Genomic DNA, 14,983 nt, shown 5'->3' with positions numbered 1-14,983 from the left:
TTAGATTTCTTCAAGTGAGATATTTTATTCCATTACGATACGTCTCTTCGTGGAGATTACGCCAGGGAAACTTTCTGATCAGCAAAATCAGTGTTGAGACTTTTTTATTATCGGTTGCCAGTGAACCAAGCATTTAGACAACATTTGTATTTTGTATCCCCAAAACAGACACCGGCCAGAATGCAGAGCTATTAAAGTGTGGATATTTGTATAGATCATGTCGTTTCTGAGCGCCATGACATCTACACCCAAAAGCCTGCGCTATAGAGGAGTGTATATGTGTGTGTTTTGTGGCTGTGTAAGAGCAAAATAACCAACTCTGCGGCATATTTATTGGACTGATACATATTGCCGATGTGAGGCTAAATATCTACTCACACACTCACTGTTGGACTTGTAATTAACACCGGTAACCCAAATGGCCTATTCAACAGGCCCTTTACCATATTTACAAGTATAACAGTTTCAAAATGTGTTCCACCGTAAAGACTTAAATGCCACAGGCTGCCTATAAATGCCCAACAGACATACTGAAATACTGCGCTTTATAAACAATAACAAGGTCTGAAACATCTTGTAAATAATATTACTTAGGAGATAAACATACTGCGTTTGGAAATATGATAAATGTTAGGCCGAATTGATAACCGATTTATAATCGAACTTCTTCGTTCCGCGGAAGACACTGCGTAATCCGACATGGGACGAGACACACAACGGCGCAGTGATTATACAAGTACTATGCTGGTCGCATGGAACTCTGGGTAGGAGAGTGGGGACGAGAGGCGAATTGAACTCTTCTGTGAGGGGAGTAGTAAGTGCCCTCCGTATTGTTTTCTAACATTGCAACATAGAAAATATTCTACTGTTTAGTCAATGCAATAATAAAGTACCTAAGAGCTTGGATTTGATAAGCCCACCTATACACGACCGAAACCAGCCTATTATATTATGTGTTGTATTATCGGGGGCGGAGGGGGGCGGAGGGAGGTGGGGATTTTCCAGGGGGCATCACCCCTTGAAAATGACTAAACACCACATTGAAGTTATTGTTAATGTTTTGCATTCGCAGAGGGGCATTCGCAGGGCCGCTTTGAAAATTCCAGGACCCGCCTATGGCTGTGGCACTGTAACCCCCCTGAGAACACTATGATGGAATCGTCTGACCTATTTCTACTCTTGCTTGGAAGTAGTTGCTGACAGTTACGCATCAGTTGGAAGTGGCGGACGAGCCAGTGTTAACATTTTGCGAAAGGTTGTAATCTGAACCCAGCAGAATCAAAGAATAGATCCATTTCTGATCGACCAACGAATCAGGGTTGTAACTCATCAAAAACGGTTGATTATTATGACCGACGAGTTTCGATCATGATTTCACGTACTTGCCTCTACCTCGGAATGTGACAGTGCTGGCCTAACACAATTTTCATTCTTGGGATTTTGGGACAGGATTGTAGCCAAGCGGTGACAGCCTTGAGGAGCAGCTGGCAGAAAGCAGAATTCTGGTTCAGTTTTTTACATGTAGAGTCTATTTTGTGAACGATGCAACGAGACAGGATGGGAGTATGAGTGGCATAAATTTGGTATTTCGCCTGACCATTTTTTGGGCGAATTTCCGCATAAAAGTGTCGAAGGTTTCAAACTTGCTGGATATCTCATGTTGTGTAAACCATTCTAAACAGAAACACATATATCGTTTACCAGGTAGGCAAATGTTACTAACGTTTTCTGTAAATTTTGTATAAATAGGGATGTATTTTTACAAGGCTTTCTGATTCATAAGTTAGACATTGCTTGTTTATGTTTGGGGCTGTACATTGTAATTGAGTTTGAATATTTTTATAGAAGACGGTAATATGATAGTGAGGTTCTTTAATAACTGTGGAGGAAAAATAATATAATTGTATTTTTTTGTTTTAATATATGTTTTATTACCATTTCCATCACGTCTGTTGTGTTGACATTAGCCATGTTTGTGGTCAAGCCGAAGTAGTGTTGTATACGTGAGCAGTGAAGCGGTCATGAAATCAGACGCAGTTTCAATTCAAATTGAAAGTGTCTAATTTTATTTATTGTCCAATCAATTTCGAGTATTTCACGTAATCATGATAAAATGCTGATTAGATCTAACTTGCGTATGGTTGCCATTGTATATGTCCTCCATTCCGCCAGGAGAACTAGCCTTGCTGGGTGCTGTGTCTCTCGGGTACACTCTCCACCCGAGAACATCCCGAAGATGGGGACATGTCAGGGGAGTTAGCGGGCCAGTCTCATGTCCATATGCTTGGGAATAGGAGATAAATGGCGAAGGTCTGGTCACGACATGGTCTGGCATTGTTATCTGGTACTTCAAAATGTCTACAGAAAATTGCAGGAAATAGAACGACAAGACGCAAAATTCCGTCAACGTCAGTTGGCCTGTCATGTGTGATATCGCCCCACACCTAGATCCTTTTGTCACTTCAGTGTAGTACTGTCTCTGAGACCATTTCCAAAACCGATTTTCACAAACATACCAAAATTGGTGTTCCGAAATCATGCAGTTTATTGCCATGTCACATCCTTCATAGAAGGCTTTGGTTTCAGGCTTGAATTTTGTTAGTGGTGCATTGCATTTTGAAACTGGTGACAGCATTTCCAGGAAGGCTACAGCGCCATGACACCCATTTCAGTGTTTGCAATACTTTAATTTGCCAGTTGGCCATGAAGGCTTGCTGCCGCCTGCAGGCTTTAAAATCTACAGGCCCCGAATGAAATCTGCAGGCCCATTTTGTTAAAGTAGAACCAATAAAAACAAATTAGACTTCACTGTACACGGTTTCAGTGTTTCTACAAAACCAATTAGCGAAGCCTATGGCGCAGAGAGAAGTATTTATTTGTTAAAGACTGGTGTTGATATTCCTATGCGCAAAGCGCTGGAATACCAGGAAGTGAAATAGTAAGTTATCGTAACGTGATGGATCATGAATGATTCCCGAACGTTAATAAAGAAAACAATTATGGGAAAGATTCCAGTTGAAAAATGAAAATTGACACATATTTTACTGAAGGTCACAAGGGCCTGCAAATATTTGAAACTGCCGGCCCGATACAACAACAACCAGCCGCGGGCCTCCGGGCCAGCGATTATTTCGAACGCTGACCCACATACATGTTTTTTCTACACAGGTCAGCCCTCGCCAGTTCAAAGCACTGCAGAGCTGACAATGGGACTGAGACACGCATGAAATAACATGATTGTCCTGTCATAGTTCACTCGTGTTATGTAAAGCATCGCACCTGCTGATACTATTATCTAAGGTTCAAGGTGTATGCAGCGTCACGTCTACCTGGGCATAGCCTGCATGTGCATGCACTAGACACAGGGCTTTATACACACCTTCAACCACCAAAGCACACGAAATAGGATATCGTCGAACAGTTTCGTCATATAACCTTCCGCACGTACTCATACTGGCATTTACGTTACAGGTGTAACTCTGTAAGGATATCACGCCTGCTAAATCGTTAACCTACATCCCTATACGACCAGGACCATGCACAAGTCCACAATAACAGTAAGTGATACTTTATACTGTCATATTGTACAATATTGCTCAGCCTGATCAATAATTACTGTTACATGCATTCAGTGGGATGTGCAGTTGAAGGGGGCTTATTTCTAGCTGGGCGTAATACATGTTGTAATCATTGTTGATTCGTAGTGTGACGGGCAGGATCTTGTGGTTGACAAGACAGGCCAGGACATTGTCTTTGTGACTGACAAGCGAGGAAACTCCATGCAGCTACAAATGTTTGAGGGCATCCTGTACGGCACCGTATACAGACGGGCGGTTTTACAGCAGATTAAACACTTCCAGTTACGAGAGGATGACATTTATCTATCAGCGTATCTCAGAACAGGTTAGTGAAAGGGATGAAGGTTGAATTTCACCCGTGAAGATCCGGGTTAGAATTCACCATCCATGCTTGTCGTCAGAGGCTACTTTCGGGATCGGTTGGTGAGACTCGCTGACTTGATTGAAACATGTCCTAGTATCCCCGTTGCGTAGATCGATGCTCATGATGTTGATCACTGAATCGTCTGGTCCAGACTCGACAGGTTTACAGATCGCCGCCATATTGCTGGAATATTGCTGGGTGCCGCGTTGAACAACGAACAAACAAGAACAGAAATAGTGAGAGACATCTGTCGTCGCCATATATCTTTGAGACCAACGAGAAGCGTTGTGGTGCTATGGGCTCATGGATCATATTCGGTTATCTTCTGATTCTTATATTTGTATTTCATCCCATGCACATGTGCCTGATTTATATATATCCCTCTAACTCACTCCGGAACCATTGAACGAAATGAATCCCCAGCGTAGTTCCTTGCGATGGTGTAAATCTTTGCCCATACTATTAACCACTGGTCACCTTGTATACCTTTTAGCTATTTACAAGTAGTCATGCTAAACCCTGCATTGTGCTGATACAATACAGCATATCCATTATCCGATACAGCCAGTGAGGATCATCTGGCTGTTAAAGGGCGCACGCACGCGCACACACACACACACGCGCGCGCGCACGCACGATCTCCCATCCACAAATACAAGAACATAGCACACATAAAAGAGGTGGCCATTTTTCTGTATATAATATAACACGAGCAATGTTTGGGCGTTGCATTTGAACACAACTACTCAGAAATACTTTTTCTGTAGTCTCCAAGGTGATAAGCTGGTGAAAATGGAACAAATGGCTACCTGAATATCACCTGGTATCAGTGTCTGAAGTTGCTCACCATATTGCCGGATCTGACTAGAAATATATACTCATGCTAATAATGGTTGTCACCCCTTCTCCCCTACCCCACCCCCTCTCCAGTTAAAAAAGTTGAAGGGGGTGACAACCATTATTGGCATGAGTATAATTATGCTACACGGTTATACACACAGATCGGGCATAAAGTACTAGGATATCACAACAAATATAATACATGTATATTCTCTGAAACTGCCATGGACACCAATAATTAGATACGAGGTTTACCAAAATACAGCCACGAAGCAATTGGCACCATGCTCAGTGACAGTAAAACCACTGACATCCTATCCACTTGATGGGCTGACATGTGTAGATCTGCATTAGGGAATACCATTGTATTCTAATGATTGGACTTGCTTTTTAGAGCAGAGAATTTTATATTTTATAAAGGATCATAGCCTTCTGATAAATAATACGGATCCCCCAAACTTTCTATACAGCTCAAACAAGGTATTCATCAGCAAAAAAGTTTTGATTGCAATTACATCTTCGTATGCACAGACAATATGATAGCAAAGACGCTAACATCGGCCAACATACATGTATGGACATTTACACTCATTGATCAAACGACGAATTTACTCCAAAATCTTAGCCCAGAACAAGATTTGTAATACTGGGTTAAGCACGCATAGAAAGTTTCAGATAACAGTTGGACACACACACGCACGTACGAGCACACAAACGCACGCGTGCACACACACACCAAGATTACACAATATTATTCAGTATTTACATGCAACTGGAACTACAAGCGGTTTCGGTTTTAACATTAAAGCAAAACAGAAAAGTTCACGCCAGCTAGGTCAGATACCATGGAAAGTCCTCACTCGTTCAGTGAAAATGGGGGCGGTGGGGTAGCCTAGTGGTTAAAGCGTTGGCTCGTTACGCCGAAGACCCGGGTTCGAATCCCCACATGGGTACTATGTGTGAAGCCCATTTCTGGTGTCCCCCCGCCGTGATGTTGCTGGAATATTGCTAAAAGCGGCGTAAAACCAAACTCAGTCAGTCAGTCAGTCAGTGAAAATGGAATCTGACGAGAACAACTTGGGTCTTCTATATATATTTCCATTCAAAAGTTTAGACCCACTAATGTAAATAGAGCCACTTACTTCAGGCAACTGTTCTAAACTTAATTTTGCGCAATCTTCCATACTGTTTAAAATTGTACTGTTTACAGTGAACTGATGTATTGTAAAACAAATTCGTACAGTTGAAAAGATTATTGTCATGAGTTCAAGAAATGATAAAGCTCAGTGAAAATTGGCGAATTCTTAACAAAACTTTACACCAAAACGCAGTAGTTCACATGCATGATATTTGCACATGCTTTTCAGCAATTTGATGCATGATCCTCGTGCAATTCATCTACATAAGGTTCCCCCAAGTTGGTGGTGAAATCAATCCTCAATGTAACATATATATACATAACATATAGTGAGTGTTTTTAGTGAGTCTAAACGTTTGATCTGCCCATATCAAGTTAAGCACACTGACTTTGTATCATTTAGGAACACATTGGACGTTTGAAATGGTTGGTATGCTGCTCAATGGAACTGCTGAAACAATACCCAAATTCAAGGGAAAGAATCAACTAGAATTCATGACGAATGATGAACTGAGTAGTCTCCCCTCTCCAAGAATCATCAACACTCACTTCAAACTTTCTCGTGCACCAACACAGCTAAGAGAAAAGAAATGCAAGATAATCTACAATCTGAGAGATCCAAAGGATGTTGCAATCTCACTCTACTGGGCATATATGGATGGAGGGCTATCTGGCTACCAGGGCACATTCACAGATTTTCTAGAACTTTTCTGCAAAGGGACAGGTATGTTTATCCATAGTATATCTTTTCAAGGGAAGTTAAACACAGATCCTTGTTTCAGAATTACAAGGCCTTGCTTCGTTGAGACCGAACTAGGATTAGGATTAACCCTGTTGGTACCCTTTTATTCACGACTTCTTATCTTGCTTTGTTTAAAGGCACAATGTCACGCCACATTTCTCGAAAAATACATAATACATTTCTCTCAATAATACTAACTATCAGCCCTTAGGGAATCTACCATATAATTTATTCCAAAACAAATTACGTATTTAGATTACAATATTAAATTAAAAAGTTCGAATGAATTAATGCAACGCTGCATTAAATCGACTCTCCCGCCCTCTACCAGCCGAACATCATTTCAAGCGAATTCCATAGAGTTATGCCCCTTGGAACGCTCTTTACGAATATTCTGCAGGTTTCAATACACTAAACCAGAATCACATGCTCCCTGAGCAAGAACCGTGTGTAAACATCGGAAGAAATAGAGACATGTGACAGCTATGATTGGATGAAATAGTGTAAGATTTTTATGTTTTTTAAAAGCACATGCATCCAGTAATTAAAACTGACCACGATTTTAAGTATTACGTGCTGTCATTTTTATCACCATGACTTATGCTTATTGTGTGTACAGATGTTTTCCAGTAGGTGACATTTGGTGCGGAACTGGGGTTGATGTGTTCAGCTTCCTCTGCTCGGAAAATTTGCCGGAAAAGTTAGCCGGAATTTGTGTTTATTGTAGTTTAAAGGCCAGACTGTACCCATGTGTACATGGAATGACTGTTGATAGCCTGGATGATTTAAAAAATATATAACGTTACTATAGAAGTCTATGGGAAAACATTTGGTGTTGTGTAACCTGTAACGCAACGTGTGATTTAGGCCAGTTCGGCAAACACCGACAACACCGCGTGCGACAACACAGGGCTGTTTGGAAGCTGTTCGCCTCGAAGTTTCAATTATCGATTTCAGGCAAGTCGTAAGGGATAATAAGTCTTTTATTACATCAATAGGAAGCTAAAGTGAGTGCATATGCCCCCAATACATATAAAATATAGTCCAAAATACTGTCGAAAATGTGTGACATTGTGCCTTTAAACCTCATTGAACACTTGTGGGACGAACCTGGCAGGCGAGTTTACAGACGTCAGCCACTGCCAGCCAACGTTGCAGATTTTACCTTGGCACTGCAACAAGAACGGAGGAACATTCCTATGGCCTTTATCACTCGTCTCTGTAACTCTATGCCCCAACGTATCCATGCCTGTGCGAGCTGATTGAGGCCACACGAGATACTGACTGTGATAACGGGGGTGCCTCAGTTTGGAAGACACTGTGCTGTCGACAACATTCCATTCTTTTCTTCAACAGACTGAATGCTTATTCCATGTGCTTTTCATAAATAGTAACAATTAATTTCATCGCATGTCTTGTTTTATTTTTTCTCATATCAAATTCGGCTATTCGTTTTCAAAGTGTCTCAGTATATGTTATGGTTGAGTAAAGCGTCACTCTATAATATAGTATGAATCAATGGAATGGGTGACCCAGTTATGCGTAGCATCCACTGAGCATATTGTAAAAGTATCATAGTATGTACACGTATTCAGGCAACAAAACCCCCCAGATATATGAGGTTTACATCACAATCAATTTCCAAAGTTGAAATACTTTTCTACTTATGCATTGCGGACAAATTTGCATTGGCTCCTAATTTGTGAGTTTGTGGTCTTTCTGTAACCTCGTTTTGAACATTTTAGTTGACAGCAATGGGATGTTTGAAAACCTGCGAGATGCTGAAACATTCTTTGAAGAAAATCCTGATATACAAGTGCACTTCCAAGTTTACGAGGAGACAATAAAGGTAACTAATGACAAAATTCAAACCTTCAAAGATACCGATGTAATTTTAACATGTTAAAGAGTCAAATATTATTACTGAGGTTTTGAGTTATTTGACAATCCACATGGTTTTAATTCCACTTGAAAACATAAATGTAAAAAAATAAATAATAAATGATAATAAAACAAATAACAGTCCTTCCTCCACAATATTAGGAGACGTAAAAACCGTGAAGAGAATGAACGGTACAGGCACATGTACTACTGGACTCTTATCTCTTTACACCAATTGGTTGAATTTTGAAGGAAAAGAAAACAGAAAAAAGACACCTACAACGGATTCTCGGTTCTGTAAAGCTGCCTTTGATACATGTATTTGTAACGTCATCACGATCTGTGGGTTTGCAACGTTTTAACGACAGTTTCAGTGACATCTGTAAGCAAGTGAAACTGCGTCCACAAACTATCAACCACTTTTGTCAGTGTGGTCCAAAGAAAACACAAAAGACTATTTTGCTGTATGCCATACCTTGAACGCACATGTTGCACCGCTACTCAAACGGCAGATTGGGTTGTTTTCCCCATACAACTTGGAATGCATGTAGGAACAATGATTTCGTTGATCAGATACTGATGTCAGGTCCTATGGGCGTGCCTCTCGGGCCTCCATGCGGAGCAGTTTATATGATTGTGATTATTATGATTTGTCTGATCCTTCATTTCGCTTCATATTCAATTTATCCTTTTGAACAACAGAGATAATTGGTATCACATAAGCATGATGGTAACACGTCTAATTTGTCTTTATAAAAGGATCCTGCAGCACAAGTGAGAGCTCTCTCTGACTTTCTTGGGCTTGAGAGAAATCACGAACTGTGTTGTGCCATTGCGGAAAAGTGTACCTTTGCAAGGATGAAAGCTGACAAGGACAAGTACTCAGTGAAAGTCAATGGGAAAAACTTCTTTTACCGGAAAGGTATTATATCATGCAAAACAGGACCTAAGTAGATACTTTGACATTCGCGAAGCATGCAAATAGACAACGAATGGTATGAGTGTGTATCATGTATGATTTCTACTGATCATTACTGAAGACAAAATATTTGACCAGTTTTCGCGGGTCGAACGGAAAACTCGGCCAGTGAAGAGCTTGGTTAGAATTGGTTTTCAGTAACCCATGATTGTCGTAAAAGGCGTCTAACGGGATCGGGTGGTCAGGCTTGATGCTCGTATGTTATATTTGGGATTACACTTTCTTAGTTGGTTGACACATGTCATCGTATCCCAGTTGTGTAGATCGCTGCTCATGCTGTTGATCACGGGGTTGTGTGGTCCAGATTTGATTATTTACATATAAATTATTGCTGAGTGCGGCGTTAAACAACAAATCAACCAACGAATAGAAAACTCAAACGCAATAAAGTGATGGATAAATGTGACTTAAAGCGGCCGTTGATATAAAGTACCATATATTACCGACCTGGTGAACACTGAACCCTTTTAGGAAGGATGCAAGAAAGAACATGTAATTGCCAAATTATCTGTTGTTAATGTGATGTCATGAGTTATATGAATGGTTTGAGTTGTGATGATGATCTTGTGCAGGTATCGTTGGAGACTGGAGGAACTGGTTCACGGAGGAGATGTTAGAGGAGTACTACCGTGTGTATGAGGAGAAGATGGCCGGGTCAAGATTTTATGAACGTTACGCCAGGAAGAAGATCGATAATACAACTTCATGACTCAATTCGGGAGCACCATTCCCTAATCATTGTTACCGAACACTAATTACCGGTGACGCCATTAAAATCAGAATACAAATAGAATTTTATGCGTGAATGAAACATTTTATTTCCTGTTTTTCCTGTAGCATGAATAATCACTTCTCGAATACTACACCGTGACTTGTCAATAACTTCAACCTCTGCCTCTTGAACAGGTGCAATTCAGGCAGAAACAGGTGAAAATACATCAGAGGACCAAAGTGGACACTTTAAGCTTCTTCAAGGTAACTGAAGAAGTTGTGCTGGAACCCGTTATACTGTGGACGTCGACGGAAGGGAGTAAGCATAGCATTATTTTCCCGAAATAGAATCCGCTGGGCTTAAAGTGCCAAATTGAGGTGGAAGGTATTTGAATCAATTACTGAAATTGCGAAATCACAGCGTGTAATCTTGATATAGATAAAGCATGAAATATTTGTCGGGGCATACATCATGGGAAAGGATAACTTTCATAATAATTGTCTTATTTGCTTTCTATTATTCCCTTTAATGGATAAACAGATACTAATTTGCAGGTTTTGTTAAACCGACCCAAAGGATACTATTTCCCCTGTACCCTGTCTGACAGGATACTAAAACCAGAACTTCGCCATGTCTCTCTCTCTCACACGCACGCACGCACGCGCCCAGGATATTTCTCCTAATTTAACGCATACAGAATACTAAAGAACATAAAATCTTATAGCGTTCGCTCGTCACGCTTAAATGCAGAAGTATTGTGTAGACACTATCGACCTTAAGATGTTGAGAGCTCTTTTGGGTATCATCTGGCTATTTCGATATTTGCAATTAGCAGCCAACGTTACTGATACCGGGTAAAGCCACCTGTGTCGGCCAGACATGTACGAATTCTTCCAGATGAGTAGCCCAATGTCATCTTGATTCATCCGTGGGAGTTGCAACAAGTAGGGAGGGAATTCTTAAGACTATGGAAGTAATGTAGTAGTATATACAATGGGGGTTCTGGATCACTTTCAACCAAAGCCTCTGCAAAGCCTTATTTCACAAGTAAGGCTTTGGTCGGACCCTTAGCTCTTGCTACCATTACCCCTACTATGAAAAAGTTTGGGCCGATAGCGGGATGCGAACGGCACCTCACAATCGCGCTACTGAGCTACCGGGGGCATGGCTGGAGTGTGTTGGTATCCTGGGATTGCACCATCCAATACTGGGCTGCGTCTAACGTGCCGCTATGGCACTATTGTGCCGCTATGCCATGTTTACCTCGATGAAACAGTTTAATGTGAATCGCCTATGATCTCTTTGGTGTTTGTAATAAAGGCTTGCCGGGCTTTTTTCACCCCTTGTTCTATGTACTTTTTTTTCTCGTCCTCGCTGATAGTAGATTTACGAGACTTGGATCGAATCTCTTGTTTCATTTTGTTATATTTTTCGAGTTCAGAGAGGATTGAACGAAATTCCTCCTCTGAGATCTTACTGTCAGTGAGTGCAGTGGAAATACGCTCACTTACTGTGTTCAGCTTTGCTTCAGCCAGAACTCTGATCTCGTCGTGTTTCAATGCCTTATGATGCAGTCTGCGTGATGCCAACTTAAGCGCCAACCCTAACACCCCTACCACCCCAGCTGTTATTTCAATACCTAGCACCACGGGGGTAGCCACGATGGTAGCTAACAACCCAACACCTGCCGCTCCCAGTCCCATGCTGGTTGCCATAAGGGCAGTGTCAGCCCCGTCCACGATATTGAAAGCTCTATGGTACTTCTTACACAGTGCTTTACGCGTGTCGCGGTCTTGTTCTAGTTGGCATTTCACATCACATAACTGCCTCAAACGGAACCCGTCTACGGTTTCCAGGGTCTTCGCTACTTCCTCTACGACTGGGTATAGCCCCATCCTATAATATATATTACAAAAGATATTTTAATTGGGTTTCATTTAACAGTCGATCAACGTACTTGAGGCTTATAAGGAATAAATCCTCATGTAGGAAAATAGGTGAGAATTTAATAGGTAACTCTGCAGCCACAATAGCCCCTCGTCGGGGTTAGTGAGTGGGTTATGGAACCCGTTGAGGGGTCCAGTTGTATGATGATACGGTAACGTTTACTACGGGTCTGGGGAAACCAGAGTACTCTGACCCCAGGTAAAAGTTGTTGTAATTCCTTATTACTATTAACTCTATCGAGATAGACTTCTATGATAAGTGTGGAGCCTGGTACCATAGGACGGAATCCCTATGTGCCCGTAGCAGTCATACCTTTAACTCACCCGTGGAATGACTGTAACCTATTGCTGTATGCCAGATACGAGTCCGGCTCAGAGCAGAGATGACAAGGACAATAGGATCAAGCTATGACCCGCATTATACACTGGTGCATACAGGTCATACTTCCTTCCCATTCCCCTGGTGAACGCCAAGCTCACCTGTGGGAAGACCTTGAGAAAGACCCTTTATCGAACACGCTTTGAGCCTCTATTAGCTGCTAGCTGTACCACAAATATGGTATGTTGAAAGGCCCCGGTGACGGGCGGCGATTATTACGGCAAAGCATTGTCAATTTGAGAGGAAAAATAATAATACTATTAGTATAGATGGATGCCGCATTGCGAGGAGATGGGGAAACCCTGCTGAGGAGACCCCAGCACCCCAGACCTCCTTCAGAGGGGATCCTCCTAATTGGGGAGACTCTCAAACTGAGGGGAACTCCTCACTGGAGGTGACCCTCCTCGGTGACCCTACACTGGTGTAAGCAGAAGAACCCTAAGAGTAGCTGCCGGTAAAACGGTGTGGTGTAACCAACATAAAATTGGTCAGGTGACTCACCACCGACTCTTGTTGGCTGTAGGCGAATCAAGGCCGTGGTTATCTCAAGGTTAAATATATACACGGCACACAGGAATCCCAAGGATCCGGAGGGAACCTCACAGGGATTCCGGGAGCCCCACACAATTAGAGGTCAACCCACATATCATGTTATAATTTAATATTTTATATCATATACATAATGCTCCGAGGGGAAAATCGTTTCGTCAACGCACGATACCACGCCACAGTGGTCGTGCTTGCCCTAGCTGTAGGATACGCTCGGTTGACCAAAATGGTGCTTAAACAACCAACCATCAAGCTTAGATTTCAACCTGCAGGATATGGGTATGCGCTATAATGAACCTTGGTATGGCGATGGCTACAAAGACATCCTAGTAAACAAGGATACTTACCTGAAAATATTATGAAGTAAATATAGATGGCTACGATCGCCATGATGGTTGGGTGGGCGTTAGTAAATGCCCTAGCATTTTCCGGGAGTAATTTCCTCTTCTCTAAACTACGAGTCACACACGGCTGAAATACAGGAAGAAAGAAAGCCGCATAATCTCGCTTATTGAGAAATTACAGACAGCACCAATCCGGAGTATCGCTTAAAAAACGCCTCCAGAGGATCGATTTCAATCTAACAACTCAGGCGCTGGAAACCATGCCGCTCAAACATTCCACGTCACGTCGACGCTCCACGCAATTAGAGAATACTTCTCTTACACAGGTAAAACGGCCGGTAACCGGGCCAATAAACCCACACTCGCCAGTACTACACACCATCCAAGGCAAATGGACCGCGGAACTGGTATTCATACGCGCTTGGTATAGCAGCCACTGCGCGCTTTGGTTGGCGTAAACAATTCAGGACTAAGTAACTGTTATAAGTATGCTTAAACATGAGACCTGCTCCATACCGATGCGAATACATACTTATGGGGAAGAAAGAACCCCTGTGGTAAGAAAATGCAGGACTAGGGGTACTGTTGGTTCCATTACGGGAAGCCCTAACTACGCTGCGGTTCTGTGTGTGGTATAGGGGTTAAAGGGCACTACTGTTCATGTAAAGCCCACGGGCGAACGTACGAAGTCAGACATCACCTCATCTACGAGAATAAAAGGCCTACATAAATGAACGTAGGCGACTTCTCAAGATAGCAGTGTAAGGCTGAGGAGCATACCTCCCTTGACAGTGGCCCAGTTAGAGATTAATATACACACCTACGATAGCCATGTTTGTGGAAATTGAGCCCAGGGAAGGTTGCCTGAGAAGCTGGCAGATGGATGTGGGGAAAAGTATAGATATCAGTGTCCCCAAACCCATGATTGTTAAAGAACTATATAAGTGCCTGCTTACAATCATGGTAAAAGTAGGGTCGGATGCCATGGGCTGGGCAAATTTGGAATTCACTTGATGGGGGCGCAGTAGATGTGCATGGGGATATAGATATACTTGTTGACAGTTCATGCTTGGTTCAACAACCCGATGCAGTTCTGGCAGAATCAACTCAACTTAGCCGCGTGTGGTGCTTCCAACGGGGTGTGGTGTGACATTAACCGACACTCGGCGTGGACCGCTGAGTCAGTCTGTGTTCACGTTCCAGGTCAGGCGTATCCTTAAAGAAATCAGCGCTTCGGTCCCACAGGACAAGGCGTGGAACGCAGTAAACAACCAGTACGATAGGCGGGCCTACGAACGTATTTGCAACGAATTCGAACTGAACCCGAAGACGGATTGGCGTTTGCCTGGACCGAACCACGGGTTGGGTATCCCCATCACAACATGCACCTCGTGGATGCCAGTTGAAAGAATGGGGATACAAGTCGTATCATCACCTAACAACCAACGAGTGGGATGACCGTTACATGGCTTTCGACAACAGCAATGATTACCGGGTCTGGAGGTTCGAGCAGGGGGCAGCGGATGACTGG

The 14,983-nt window shown here is 42.4% G+C and overlaps 1 protein-coding gene across 1 annotated transcript; it reads left to right on the top strand.

Moving 5' to 3' along the window:
• The first annotated feature begins 1,429 nt into the window (after nt 1-1,429).
• On the top strand, nt 1,430-10,333 carry LOC124286461 (sulfotransferase 1B1-like). The gene is made up of 7 exons (XM_046722838.1): nt 1,430-1,704; nt 3,472-3,557; nt 3,705-3,903; nt 6,324-6,644; nt 8,408-8,511; nt 9,303-9,465; nt 10,095-10,333. Exons 2-7 carry the CDS (start codon nt 3,537-3,539, stop codon nt 10,229-10,231), a joined length of 945 nt encoding a protein of 314 aa, XP_046578794.1. The 5' UTR covers nt 1,430-1,704; nt 3,472-3,536; the 3' UTR covers nt 10,232-10,333.
• Nucleotides 10,334-14,983: the final 4,650 nt, after the last annotated feature.

The sequence above is a fragment of the Haliotis rubra genome, unplaced genomic scaffold, assembly GCF_003918875.1.
Source record: "Haliotis rubra isolate DU_JTF1 unplaced genomic scaffold, ASM391887v1 Scf383, whole genome shotgun sequence".
Taxonomy (NCBI): domain Eukaryota; kingdom Metazoa; phylum Mollusca; class Gastropoda; order Lepetellida; family Haliotidae; genus Haliotis; species Haliotis rubra.
Note: the sequence above shows the minus strand (reverse complement) of the source record. Positions and strands in the feature narration are given on the sequence as shown.

What these genes read in the sequence shown, in the direction of transcription:
- LOC124286461 (XM_046722838.1), top strand. Translation starts at nt 3,537, where the DNA reads ATGCACAAGTCCACAATAACA. An exon ending in TGCACAAGTCCACAATAACA is followed by an intron (nt 3,558 to 3,704) that starts GTAAGTGATACT and finishes GTTGATTCGTAG; the next exon opens with TGTGACGGGCAGGATCTTGT. An exon ending in AAACTTCTTTTACCGGAAAG is followed by an intron (nt 9,466 to 10,094) that starts GTATTATATCAT and finishes GATCTTGTGCAG; the next exon opens with GTATCGTTGGAGACTGGAGG.